Source organism: Aethalodelphis obliquidens, unplaced genomic scaffold (genome assembly GCF_003676395.1).
Source record: "Aethalodelphis obliquidens isolate GAN/ISIS:26980383/991018 unplaced genomic scaffold, ASM367639v1 scaffold18, whole genome shotgun sequence".
Taxonomy (NCBI): domain Eukaryota; kingdom Metazoa; phylum Chordata; class Mammalia; order Artiodactyla; family Delphinidae; genus Aethalodelphis; species Aethalodelphis obliquidens.
In genome coordinates this window covers 3,923,994-3,937,625 of record NW_020837962.1, presented here as the reverse complement: position 1 = coordinate 3,937,625, position 13,632 = coordinate 3,923,994, and the positions used below count along the sequence as shown (strand labels likewise).

General features: G+C 44.6%; 1 protein-coding gene across 2 annotated transcripts in view; it reads right to left on the bottom strand.

Annotated features, from left to right (window-relative positions):
• Positions 1-5,982: 5,982 nt before the first annotated feature.
• Positions 5,983-13,632, bottom strand: part of ZC3H7A (zinc finger CCCH-type containing 7A) — a 34,772-nt gene continuing 27,122 nt past the window's right edge. For both annotated transcript variants that reach the window (XR_003435086.1, XM_027117375.1), the window contains exons 20-23: positions 11,227-11,335; positions 9,454-9,587; positions 7,697-7,860; positions 5,983-6,890 (exon numbers count right to left, since the gene is read on the bottom strand). Coding sequence is in view for 1 of the 2 variants with exons in the window: in XM_027117375.1 (XP_026973176.1) it covers positions 6,701-6,890; positions 7,697-7,860; positions 9,454-9,587; positions 11,227-11,335 (597 nt within the window). In the remaining variant the exon portion in view is untranslated. The remainder of the gene's footprint in view (positions 6,891-7,696; positions 7,861-9,453; positions 9,588-11,226; positions 11,336-13,632) is intronic.

Sequence of the window (13,632 nt, the reverse complement as noted above, 5' to 3'; positions counted from 1 at the left end):
CCCGCGCAGGCGGCTCCGCCCCCACCCGAAAGGCTGCGTGGACACCGCCCATCAGCCCCGCCCCCATAGAGCCACGCCCCCTCGCTTACGGAGTCTGCGCGGATCCGTTCTCCGCTGGCGGCGGGGCAGCCGCGGCGCAGTCCAACAGGCCCCGCCCCCGTCCCTGACGTATGCGCCGAAGCCGCCGTAGCCACTTGCTCGCTCCGGTACGCAGTCCACTGAGTCTGCGTAGGCGCCGGCGCCTAGCGTCCGGCCACTCCTATCCCTGCATACAGCCAGCGCAGACCTCGGCAGACCCGGGCTACAGGGAGTCCCCGCTTGGCTCCTTGAGTTTAAAGAGCCGTGATGGTGACAGCAGTCGTGTCTGCAAATATCACTACAGGCTCCAGAGGATGTAGGTGCCATTTATTTTCCCCACTTAATGAAAGGAAAACTCGTACAGAGGCGAGAAGTGCCCGCGGATCCAGGAGTGAGGCGGGAGAGGTTACGGCCTCCGTTTACACATCTGTAAAATGGGGGTGATATCAGTACCACCCTCACAGAGCTGCTTTGAGGATTTTTTTTATATATTTAATTTATTTGTGGCTGTGTTGGGTCTTCGTTACTGTGCACAGGCTTTCTCTAGTTGCGGCAAGTGGAGGCTACTCTTTGTCGCAGTGCGTGGGCTTCTCATTGCAGTGGCTTCTCGTTGCGGAGTACGGGCTCTACCTAGGTGAGCGGGCTTCAGTACTTGTGGCACACGGGCTCAGTAGTTGTGGCTCGTGGGCCCTAGAGTGCAGACTCAGTAGTTGTGGCACATGGGCTCAGTTGCTCCACAGCATGAGGGAACTTCCCGCACCAGGGCTCAAACCCGTGTCCCCTGAATTGGCAGGCGAATTCATAACCACTGCGCCACCAGGGAAGCCTTGCTTTGAGAATTAAATGAGGTCATTGATGGAAACTGCCGGGCCCATAGTGAGTACTCAAATTTTAGTGACTGTCATCTCCCAGTGTACATTTCCTGCACCAGTGAAGTGCTGTGCGCCTGAGCACCACGTCCCTACATCACACCCCTGGGAGGAGGGTCTGTACAGCCTGTACTCACTTCACAGATGCGAAAACCGAGGTTTGGAAAAGCCACGAGACTGCGGCCACAAAGCTAGTAGGTGAGGAATTCAGGCTCAAAGCCAAGGTTAACAAGCCGCTCCAGCGACCCACTGTCGACTCTATATCCTCTGTGACTCTAAATGTTAGGTCCTTTCTAAGTAAGTGTTGTTTTTTTTTTAATTTATTTTTGGCCGCGTTGAGTCTTTGTTGCTGCGCGGGATTTCTCTAGTTCTGGCAAGTGGGGGCTACTCTTCGTTGTCGTGCGCGGGCTTCTCATTGTGGTGGTTTCTCTTGTTGCGGAGCATGGGCTTTGGGCATGCGGCTTCAGTAGTTGTGGCACACGGGCTCAGTAGTTGTGGCGCACGGGCTTAGCTGCTCTGCGGCATGTGGGATCTTCCTGGATCAGGACTTGAACCCATGTCCCCTGCAGTGGCAGGCAGAGTCTTAACCACTGCGCCACCAGGGAAGTCCCTCTAAATAAGTTTTTGTGATTAAAAACAAGTCGGAGAAGGATGAAATATGAGTTGAGAGTGACAGGAAGGGATTGTTTCCCTGGGACAAGTGTACCTGGAGCTAAGACAATGTCCGTAATTACCAAATTGCTGGGGCCACAGATCTAGACTCGACTTCTGTTGTCAGTAACTACAAACCAGGCAGATAAAACTCGGAGGGAACTAAGGCAGGTCCCTTAGTTCCACGCAAAAAAACACGCAAAAAAACAGGAGATGAGACCCTACCTGTGCCGCAAGCCAGCTGCATGACCCCGGTGCAGATTTTCCAGGGATGTAAAATGTGCTATGAATGGTCACCTTCGTAGGTGACCCAGAGCGTTAAGTGTGTTAACCACAGAGGTCCAACATGGTAGCTCATATTCACCTGCCATTTTGCTCTTTGGTTTCTACATCTCTTTGTTCTTTACTTCCTTCTTTTGTATTAAGTTGATCTTTTCTAAAACATTATTAATTCCTTTAATGATTTAAAACTTTTTTTTTTAGTTACTTCAGATTTATACTAACTTAATTTCAGTAAGATAGGGAAACTGCTCCAGTACAGCTTCGTTTCCTCCTCCCTTTTTTATGCTATTATTACTCTTTTTTTAATCTACTACAAACTGAATAATATAGTGTTACATTATTGTTTTATATAATCTTATTGGAAGAAGCTAGAAGAGAAAAAATGTATTTCTAGTTTTTAAAATAATATTAACCTTATTTACCGTTTCTAGTTCTCTTGATTTCTTTGTGTAGATTTGAGTTACATAGTATATTACTAACAAAAACAAATATGGTCTGAAGTCCCCAGTACCCATTCACTGTAGGTTGCTAGAACAGAATCCACACTACTCTTCCGTAAGACACCTGTCGTTTGCACAGGCCTTTATAAGGTTCAAAGTACTTTTGCTGCCTGTGGGTTATCTCATGAGACCCACAATATCTTATGGCAATGCAGGGCGGCGTCTTACAGGCCAGGAAACCACCCTGGATCAATAAAAGGATGTTTCCTTTACTATTCTCTTTCTAGACATCCGGCTGCTGCTCTGGCCCTAGGTGTTCTCCTGAAACAATGATAAATTCATTTCGGATTACACCAGGCCATCTGGGTCAGGCTGCACTGCTCTTCAAGGCTATGTCAGCCCTAACAAGTCCACATCAACCAATATCTGAGCTTTCATGGCCACCACTTTTTATACCATGATCAAGGTGGTGGCATTTGAGTAGGGGGCAGGGGGAAGATTACATATATTTCTCCCAGGTATTAATGCTTTTCTTAGAATCGGAGAGAAATAATGCTTGTTAATTTTTTTTTTAATCAGAGTTTTTTTCCTTTCGTGTGCTAATAATCATTTTTCCCCTGCCCCAAATTTTGTAATTCTGTCTTGTTAACTGTCTCATTACTATTGTGTCCAAGCCAAATTTGGTTATTTTTAAAGTGAGTTACTATGGTAACTCAGTATCACTTGCTTCAAATATTTTATTCTACTTTGTCCTTTCAGCAGTTTCCTTTTTTTACATATATAAATTTATTTATTTATTATTTTTGGCTGCGTTGGATCTTTGTTGCCGCGTGTGGGCTTTCTCTAGTTGCGGCGAGCGGGGACTACCCTTCATTGTGGTGCGCAGGTTTCTCATTGCGGTGGCTTCTCTTCTTGTGGATCACGGGCTCTAGAGCGCAGGCTCAGTAGTTGTGGTACACGGGCTTAGTTGCTCTGTGGCATGTGGGATCTTCGCGGACCAGGGGTCGAACCCATGTCCTCTGCATTGGCAGGTGGATTCTTAACCGCTGCGCCACCAGGGAAGTCACTCACCAGTTTCCTTAAATCTGAGTCTCTGGTTTGGTATTGTCAGTGTTTCTTACACAAGAAAACCCGCATTTTACATTCTGTAGTTTCAACTAAATTTTTTAAAAGTTGAAGTACAGTTGATTTACAGTATTGTGTTAGTTTCAGGTGTACAGCATAGTGTTTTTTTGCAGATTATGTTCCATTATAGGTTATTACAAGATATTGGGTAATTCCCTGTGCTATATACAAGGTATAGTAAATCCTTGTTGCTTATCTATTTTATGTATAGTAGTTTGTATCTGTTGATCCCATACTCCTAATTGTTCCTTCCCTCCCTCCCTCTCTCCTTTGGTAACCATAAGTTTGTTTTCTGTGTCTGTCTGTTTCTGTTTTGTATATAGATTCATTTGTATTATATTTTTAGGTTCCACATATAATGGATATTATATAGTATCTATCTTTCTCTGACTTAGTTCTCTAAGCATAATATCCTGTGGCCCATCCATGTTGCTGCAAATGGCAATATTTCATTTTTTTATGGCTAATATTCCATTGTACGTATATATACATATATATAGCATATATATGTATAAAACATCTAATGCTTGTTTTTTTTTTTTAGTTTTATTTTTTGGTTGCGTTGGGTCTTTGTTGCTGCGTATGGGCTTTCTCTAGTTGTGGCGAGCGGGGGCTACTCTTCGTTGTGGTGCGCGGGCTTCTTATTGCGGTGGCTTCTCTTGTGGAGCAGTGCTCTAGGCGCACGGGCTTCAGTAGTTGTGGCACGTGGGCTCATTAGTTGTGCCTCAATGCAGTTGAGCAGTTGCCCACAGCTTGAAAAGCAAGGGGAGTGGGTAGACTAGGGTGTGGGTTTGGTTTGGTTTGGTTTCAGGTAATGAAATACTCTAAAATTCATAGTGGTGATTATAGCACATTTGGAATCTACTAAAACCATGGATTTGTACTTCAAAATGGTAAAACTTTTGTTAGAAAAATTGTATCTCAATTTGTTAAATGTTGAAAAAAGTCCACCCTGGAGGAGATAAGGAGATAAACATGTCCAAGTAGACATGCCAGTTATTAGTTTCGTCTGCTGTTAATATTTGGGTTTTGCTCTTTCATACTTTTTTTTCTTGCCCTTCCCCCCCCCCCCACCTCATTCTCCTCTTCGCTTCGCTTCTAGGGTGGAGGTGTGACTTCACCGCGGAATAATTAGCATTGACTTCCTGATGCTGAGACTAAGGCTGTGGCCAGGGGGGTTCTTAGCCGAAATGAGGCAAAAAACTGGATGATTTAGGCAGAAATGGAATTTACTGAAAGGATAGTTCAGAGCACAGAGAACTACAAGAAAGCCCAGGCACAGAGAATTTGAGGTGGGGATGTGGGTGTGGAAAACAAACAATTCTCGTCTTGACCGGTCAAACTTTAAGTTTCTAGCCTAGATTCCAAAGGTTAAGACAACCAACTTGTTAAACTGCAAGCTAAAACAGAGCACCAGAGACAGCTTTTTAACATCTATGCTCCCTGGAAAAAAAGGATAAAAGGAGTTTGGAAGGATGGAGAAGAAAAACATCATAAAGGCCATCAGACTAGGGAGACCCAGCAGAATGATAACACTGCCAGTCTGCTCTATAGAAACAGATTACTTATTTGGCAAATAAGATACGCTGCTAACGCACCTGCCAAATAAAACTGGTCCCAACTGCCTTCCATTCATGGAGGGAAACCAGTCTCCTGCGGTCTTCAAGGAGTCCCCTGGGCTTGCCTTTCACTCTGCAGCCTCTGGTTCTGCTGAAGGCACTGCTTCTCTCTCATCTCTCTACTTGCAGCCATGCTCCCCCAACCCAGGCTGGACTTGCACTGAACAAAGACCCTTTTCTGTTTGCCCCAAACCCCACTGACTCAAGGTTGTCATGAAGAAGTGACTTTCGAGTCCATCAGCCCTTCCTTCTGACTCCCACCCCCAACAGGGACTCTGCACTGGCAGTGTCCTCATGAGGTGGCGGCCCCCAAACCCTGACAGTGACTCTTCTCCCTAGCTCGCCAGGTCAGGAGTAGATCTGGGTCTCAGGACAGCTCAGCCCTTTCCTTGTCTCTGCCAGCCCGTCCTGACCACACCTTCAGTGGTCTTTCAACAACCAAAATGGCCCTATAGAAGGCGCTGTGCTAAACAGTCATGTCTGTGGAATCCCACAGCCCACGTCTTAGCTGACCGTGTGTCCCCTTGCTGGGCATTCATCTGAATGAGACACAGAAGAGCCCCCAGAGGGGTTAGCATGTCAGTCAATAAGAGAAGCCTCTTAGCAACCTGAATCGGAGGAGAGCGGGACAGAGTGAAAGTTGCTGCCATGTCTCTCTAATTTGCCTTCTGTCATTAATTGCTTAAATGAAAGTGTTTTTTAAAAAAATCTAGGGAATTCCCTGGCAGTCCAGTGCGTAGGAGTCCACGCTTTCACTGCTGAGGGCCCAGGTTCGATCCCTGGTCGTCGGGGAACTGGCATCCCGCAAGCCGAGCGGTGCGGCCAAAAAAAACAAACAAAAAACTAACCTTGTGTTTTTAGTACCCAGTTTTAACAATTCTTTAAGGAACTGGCAAGGACCACACCAAAAAAATGAAAGACATCTATATATAAAATCTTTATTACGGGCAGTATTGGTCCATACACTACACGATACCAACAGTACAAGTTTAATCTTTCAAAATCATCATTTAAACAGCAAAAGACCAAGAAATAAAATTTGAGTCAACGGATTATTTTTCAAAATATTCTCAATGCACATTATCCTCAATTCCCTTATTATAGTGAAACATACAAATACAGAAAAATACCCCATTTAACATATACTAGTGTTAAATGGTTATTTGGCTTAAAATCTGAGTTAAGAAAATCCTTTTTAGCAACCTACATACAGATAAGTAGCAAACTTTATTATATTAGACAAATTTATTCCTCTTAAAACATGTGAAGAACTTCATCCATCATGTGTTCTGATCCTAGTACAGTGTTTCTCTCTCACCATCGTGATTCTTATCTGAAGGACCAACTCAAGAAGTCATCCTCAACATAACCTTATCCTCTTCCCCAACACAAGTCATCCAAAAGTCTGTTCAACAGATGGCAACCAGTAGCGGTCACTTTGCCATTTGATGCCGTGAGAGCCTGGCCAGACCTGTCAAACAGCCCGTTTTCCTACCTACTGTGGGTTGCTGCTCAGGAGGGACGAGAGACGCCAATACAAGCAGAAAATCTGCAGCTCCTCTGCTACGTGCCTTACAACACTTTCAATTTTTCTGGTCAATGCTCTGATTAGGTAACATACATAAAAGCCAGCATATTAGTTTAAATCTTTAAACAAAAAACTATATTTTCCAAAGTCATTATCATTGGGGGCAATTAAGTGATCTTTTCGTGCTTTGTTGAGCTTCATCTTTAGGGCATCTCTTCTCTCTTCCCATTCATGAAGTTCAGCATTGCCATGTGCAAATTTACAGCTGCTTCCTTCCGTGCAGGTACCATTCATATACCTGTTAGGACAAGTCAGCTTGGTAAGCGTCCACCAGCTTGGTAAGCGTCCACCAGTTGTTTATAAAAATCTTTAAAATGTGCTCTTCACTACCTTTATGGTTTGCATTAAACTTTTAGCTCGAAATCTTAATCCTAGAAAAATGAATATTTTATTGCCTTGACATCTACAATAATTAGTACTTTAAACTATTTAAATGCACTATTTAATGAAAAATACAGATTGCTGGGGAAAAAAAGACTATGCTCCTTCTTGATGCAGTGGAAAGAAATCAGAAGGGGCAGGAAGTAAAAAATATCTTCAATAATTCTCTGTATCACATGGATCTAAGTCTGGAAGTCAAATAGAAACAGCAACAACAAAATGAGGAGCAATTCAAAATGATCTAGCTTTTCACTGAAAAATTTTCTAAGTAAACTTAAAATACTAATGTTTTCCTTTGACCTGAGAAAGTTCCAGATTCATACTTGGAATATAATTCAAAGGCAGTTTCAAAACTGATGAACATCTACTACGAGAAAGATTATTGTGAAGGGTCAGAGAATCTCTACTGCCATCTCAGAGATCGTTTGGGCAAGCCTGAATGAACTTATTTCCCTATTTGGTTATCTTTAAGACTTTCACACCAGTACCGGCAGACTAGTGAATCTTTTCATGTAACGCAGAAGAGTGAAGAAATGTTCAAGGAGCAACTAAACTTTAAGTTCAAATCCTAGCATCCAGGATTAGAAGATTTTATCACCCAGATACTCTGTCTACTCACAAGGTCAGCAGTTTTCATGTGGGAAACTGAAGAGACCCACGTACCTATCGCAAATACTAAAATATCCTGTTGGAAAGCGGTGCTGCCAGCAGTACTGGTCATCTTCAGTGTGGAAAACCTTCTCCTTGTGCTTCTCTGAGGAGATGTGGCCCTGCCACTGCTTCTCACTGTTACAGTTCTTCCCGCACATCCAGCAGTGGAAGTCCACCTAGAGTGCACGGAAGACACGCATCCCATCAGTGGCTGCTGTCTGTGTGGCCCCTGACGGGTCACATGTGTTCAGGCACCAGAACAACTAGAAACGACTCCACCTAAGACCCAGACTCTACTCTTGGGGAGCCCGTCCAGTGGGGGAAGCTGGGTGAGAACATAAAACTCAAAGTCAAAAGCAGGACCAAGGAGAGGGTGGCCAGCACACAGGAAACAGAGAGCAGGGGCGATGGACTGGGCCAGGGGTCCAGGCAGTCTCTGGCAAGGAGCTGGTGTGCAAACAAGGGAGTCTGTGGGCAGGACAAGGGGCCAGGTTCAAACAAGGATTCCGGGGAGGATTAATACCACGAGGGAAAGCAGAGAGGATGTGAAAACCCGGGACTCGCCCACTGCAGAAGGATGAACAACTCGATCCTTGCACATGAACTGAGCCCCTACTATGGGCCAGGACTTGTGCCAGGGGCCAGGGAAGTACACGTGCTGGGAAGACACCACCCTGGGGGCAGAGACTCACACATTAGGAACCCTGTGCTCCCACATATGCAAGCATGCAGTAGTATTTGAGTAGTATTGACTATTTCCCAAATGCCCTGTAACACTGGGTAAGGACAGGTTCGCAGAGACAGGTCAACCTCATGACCCAGCAAGTTGGGGTGACCCTGGCTCTGGAAACCCTGGTAGTACTTAAGAAAAGGTGGTGAGGGGATCAGTGCTGAGCCTTGGCAGAGAAAGCAGAGTTCACAGGGCGTATCATGCACAAAGACGTGTCCATGACCCGCATCTGAATGACTCAATATGGAGAGGGGACAAAAAACAAAACAAGAAACAAGGAGCAGAGTAACGCATACGCCTGTTAGTTTAAAAACAACATGGCAGGCAGAGCAATAGGTTAGGAATAAACAGTCCAAGATATGTAAACATGGCCTGGAAAAATATACACTGGATCTGGTCCCTCTGGGAAAGGGGGACAACCGGGGTTCCAACTTTATCTGTGACATTTTATTTACTTTACAGAAGCAAACACAACAAACTAACATCGGTTCACCTGGGATGGTGGGTTCAAGACAGTCATTATACTACCCCCTTCACTGTTTTGAAACATTTAAAAGACAGACAAAACAGTAAAAGACCACAGGTGACTAAATGTCTCTGTAGAACCCAGAGGCAGAGGCCAGACTGCAGGACGGTGATAAGAGAACAAGAGGACTTGGGGGAGGGGGGATCCCACATTTCCTGAGCACTTTCCGTGGCCCAGCACTGGGATAAACCCGCAGGCTCATCACACTTCGTGGCTCCATCACAAGCAGCCCCCTCAGAGACGTTCAGTAACCTGCCCAGTGTCACAGGCTAGTAAGGAGAGGGAAGCAGGACTCAGACTCACAATTTCCTGGCTCCAGAGTTGGAAAGAAGATCCAGGAAAGCCATTTTTAGGATGAAGAGACTTAAAGTAACAGTGGAGAGCCAGCACGGAGAGAAGATGGAGATAAGGGGGAGGGCAGAGCGGGGGCGAGGGAGCCAGATTTTGGAGAAGGTGGGAAAGAAAAGAAAGGCCTGGAAGCAAAGGTGAGGGGCACCAACCTGGGGTACTTACAGTGACTTCCGCGTAATCGGTCGGCATGTGAATTTGTTTTCCATTTTCTTTGTTTGACTGACTGGCTACGTCATCGCTTTTCTCATTTTTTTGGCTCTTTAGCCAGAGTTCATAAAACTGCTCCATATCTTGTACTAAAGAAAAATGAACTCCTTTCAGCAGCAAATATTTAAATACGCCATTTAAATACACACAAGAACACGCGCTCTTTCTGTATCAGTCGGTGCAATTTTCAAAAGAAACCTGAGAGGGCTCAACGGAAACTGATCGTATTTAGACACGGAGAGACAGTCCATTTCCAGACTCTCAGGGGTAAGAACCAAGTTCAGGATTGTCAGACCACAAAAGTTAGTTTTCTTTTTTTTTTTTAATAGTTTTCAAGATTAACTGCCCCCTGCATTTGCAAGACACTATGGGGGTGTTTAAAATTCATTTGCCCATTTCAAGGGCATTGCTGAAAAGGAAAGCCTCGGCACGGCTTCACGATGCCCCACGTTAAACACTTGCTACCGCTGCTGTAACCACACAGGCTACTTGCACAGCTCCTCACTGTCTACTGAGAAACCTACTGTAAGGACCGAGATTCTGACCCTGATGGGAGCCTGTCAGTTGAGCCACAGTCCCAGAAGACCGACATGCTGGGGTGCAACTTACAACAACACAGCCATGACCAGGTGCTGGGCAGTGGCTGCGAGCTACTGGAACAAGTGTAGCTGGCATTACCGTCAAGCGATAAAACCACGGTTTCTCAACCTCAGCACTGCCAACGTTCTGAGCCAGAAAACTCTTCGCTGTCGGTGGCAACTTTGTGCGTGTAGGATGTTTAACAACACCCCTAGCCTCTACCCACTAGCTGCCAGTAGCACAGCCCTACAAGTCATGACAATGTCCAGACGTTGCCAAGTGTCCCCAAGGGGAGAGAGGTGAGTGTGTGGCAAAATTCATCCCCAGTTGAGAGCCACTGAGTTTAAAACAAAATCTGGTAATGAGGATCTGGTCAAAACTCGGCTTTACTGCCTGCCTAAGTGTTTCTAAGATTAGAGGTAAACTAGGAAATTCTTCTTCCTTCAGACCAGTGGTAGCAGGAATCACTGCAAGAGCCCTGATTTGCAAGGACACCTTCAGTAAGGCCCAACTCTATGTCCCCACTCCAAGCAAGAAGGAGTCCTGTCCACACAAGTCACTGCATTTTTACATGGTTGAAATACGGTAGGTGACATGCTTAAATCAGATGGCTTCTTGTAATCCAGAGATCACAGGTCTTAAGCAGTCGGTAAATTTCCATCAGTTTACTTAAGACTGAAGAAAAATAACAAAACCTTTCCTGGTTGGAAGTGAAAGTTTGTCTGAGGCTCCTCTCAAAGGCTCTCACAATAAACCTGACGTTTGACCAAGACAAACATTCTCTCCTCGGGCCTTCGAATCTGGGCCTGTTCTACCAGGAAGGGCTCCTTGAAGAGACCTCCAGTTATAACCTGATTAATTCAGGGGTGACTGTTCACAAAAGGAGCTCACGGAAGGACGGAACTTCCCCAGACCATGAATCACGCCTATGACATCAGAGGATGCTGACCTATGTATTTGTATCTGAATCTGACCTAAGCAAACATGATCGGAGGTCAGACTCTGCTTCACTGATAAAATGGTATAATGGTTTAGAACGCAGACTGCTTTCTGTGTGCACAGTAAGTTGGCCTATTTACAGAGAGGAAAGAGACTTTCAGGCAAGCTAGATTTCATGGGTGTCAAGGCCACGGTTAATCATCAACTTACTCCCGTTCTCTTTCATGTAGGTCCACACTTCTCGTTCCTCAGGACTGTGAGCAAAGGAACAGTTTCCAACATACTGACATTTTTTCCCAGAAGCAATATGATTGCACAGCTGTATTAGAAAAATAAGAACATGCTTTAAGACAGAGTACCCTTAGTAAAACTGCCTAATTTTTACATTTAAGCAAAATAAATATTATTATCCATGCTGATGCCGAGAACATAATTTTAAAAGATTAATTTGCTTCTATTCAAATTGACTATAAGCCCCCAATACATGAGATGATATTAAGCTTTCTGTCTCAAAACTTTTCAAAAGAAAATTTCCAAAAGAAAGTTAAGTATGAAACTGGAATATGGAGCATTTTCTTACAAGGAAGTGTCAACAAACTCATTGATTCAGAGTATCTGCTTTTAACACAGCAGAACATTTTATCTCTGCAATGCAAGTCTCTGGCCCCCTCAGTCTGAAGGATCCTACTCTCCCCTACCGGACACCCAGGATGCCTCCCTGTCAGCGCTTGGGAAGCGATAAAGAAACTGCAGACTCCTCCAAAGGTACCAAACAGCGTCAGAAAAGATCTCCCGGACATTTACTTATCACCAATACTGGCAGCTAATCTTGGCCATCGTTCACTAGCTATGCGTTGTTCAAAGACAATTCTTCCACTAACCAGGCCATCCAGTTATACAGCGTTCAAATAATACCTCTTCTGGTTATTTGCATTTTTATTTTACAGAGTAAATACAGTGTACTGGTAGGAAAATAAAGTGAGAGCAATCAGCAGAACACAGACTCCCCTAAGACCCATGACTATTAAGAACTAGGAAAACCGCTGTCACCAAGAGCTCAGTCTTAGGTATCATCAATGTACTTGTCTTTATAGAGCATAAACCCTAGTATAATTAATTGTTAGCCTATTTTAATTTATCCGTGTTTCAACAGGAGCTGGCCCTATATATTAGTTTACGTAATAGTAGATGCTTAGCATTGACTTTCACTAAAAATCAAGAAGTAGTCAACACTTAACACTGCTCCTTTCCTCCCTCGGACCAACGTCAGGGACCCCCACCCCTGCAACCCTTACAATTTTCTGCATGAAGTCAATAGTCAACAAAACATTCTTGTGATAGACTGTATTATATTCTTTTCCCAGTCAATCCCCACTAAGTACTTAGGTATTACTAGGTAGACATTTACCATCGTCTTTCAAAACTCAACGATAAGGAGCAGGGAGAAGAGAAAATAAAGGAGAAGGCCGCTCTGTGCTGGGTTTTTACACAACACCATCTCCTGTATCTTCCCTAGGATGCAATTATTCTCATTTACAGATGAGCAAACTGAGGCTGAGTAACTTGCCCTTCGGGCAGACTCTGAAGCACATGCTCTCTCCACCTCACCACACTGTCTACGCACATACAAACAGAGTACTATTTCTTCTTTTAGAAAAAAGATCCCTTAGCAATACCTAGTATGGTAGGAAAAACAGGAAATAAGCTCCTGTAACACTGCAAGGTAGAACACCACGTCCAAGATGAGAGAATAATCAGTGGTCCTAGGCAGCTGCCTCATGAGCTAGAATTGTTCCCAGTCGTCTTAGCAAAGTTTTGAGGAATACGCCCATAATCTCCACTATCTTTTGAAGCACAAGATATCAATGGTTCCAATAAACCTTCCTCCCCTCCTACATAACCCACGGATTAAATCACCCAAATCTGGGGCTGAAACCACTGTGGATAAACACAAACACACCACCTCCTTCAAAGACTGTCCTTATAACTTGTATAAGTTTTACAAAAAGCAAGGTACCCTGGGTGATGGGAAATTAACCCTCCTCTTCCTCAACTCTCTGGCAATTGGGAGAGGGAGCCTCATTACATGGGGATTCTGCAATCCACCTGCACTGCTTCTCTGGGCAAAAGGCTCTCTCCATACTTCCTCCTCTGCGGCAGAAAATTTCCGCCCTGTCAGCTCCAAGTGTCCCTTGCACAGTGAAATCCCTGCAGACCCTCTCTCTTGTGAAGAGGCAAGTTGGGCCAGCTCCAGGGCTTTGCCCAGACAATCATCTTTAAGACCGCGTAAGGCACCAGGGGGACCAAGTTGAAACGTGCTACCTAGTGAGTGAAATGCTACCCACACATTAACACCACACATTGGTGTTTTCATTCTAAGGGCTTTTGAGGAACATATTGCTCTAACATGGAGCATTTTTCCTTTGGGTTACTTCAAGAAAATCCTATAATGTTGGGCATCCTTTAGCGAGCATCCATTGCTTCAGTGAAAGAAACAGGCGTGATAAAAATAACTCATCAACAGCATCCATAATAATACGGAAGGCCCTGGGTTTGACGGCAAAGTTGAGGAATCAAATTTAAATGAAATTCTCTCCCATTTACTCCCAAAGTAAT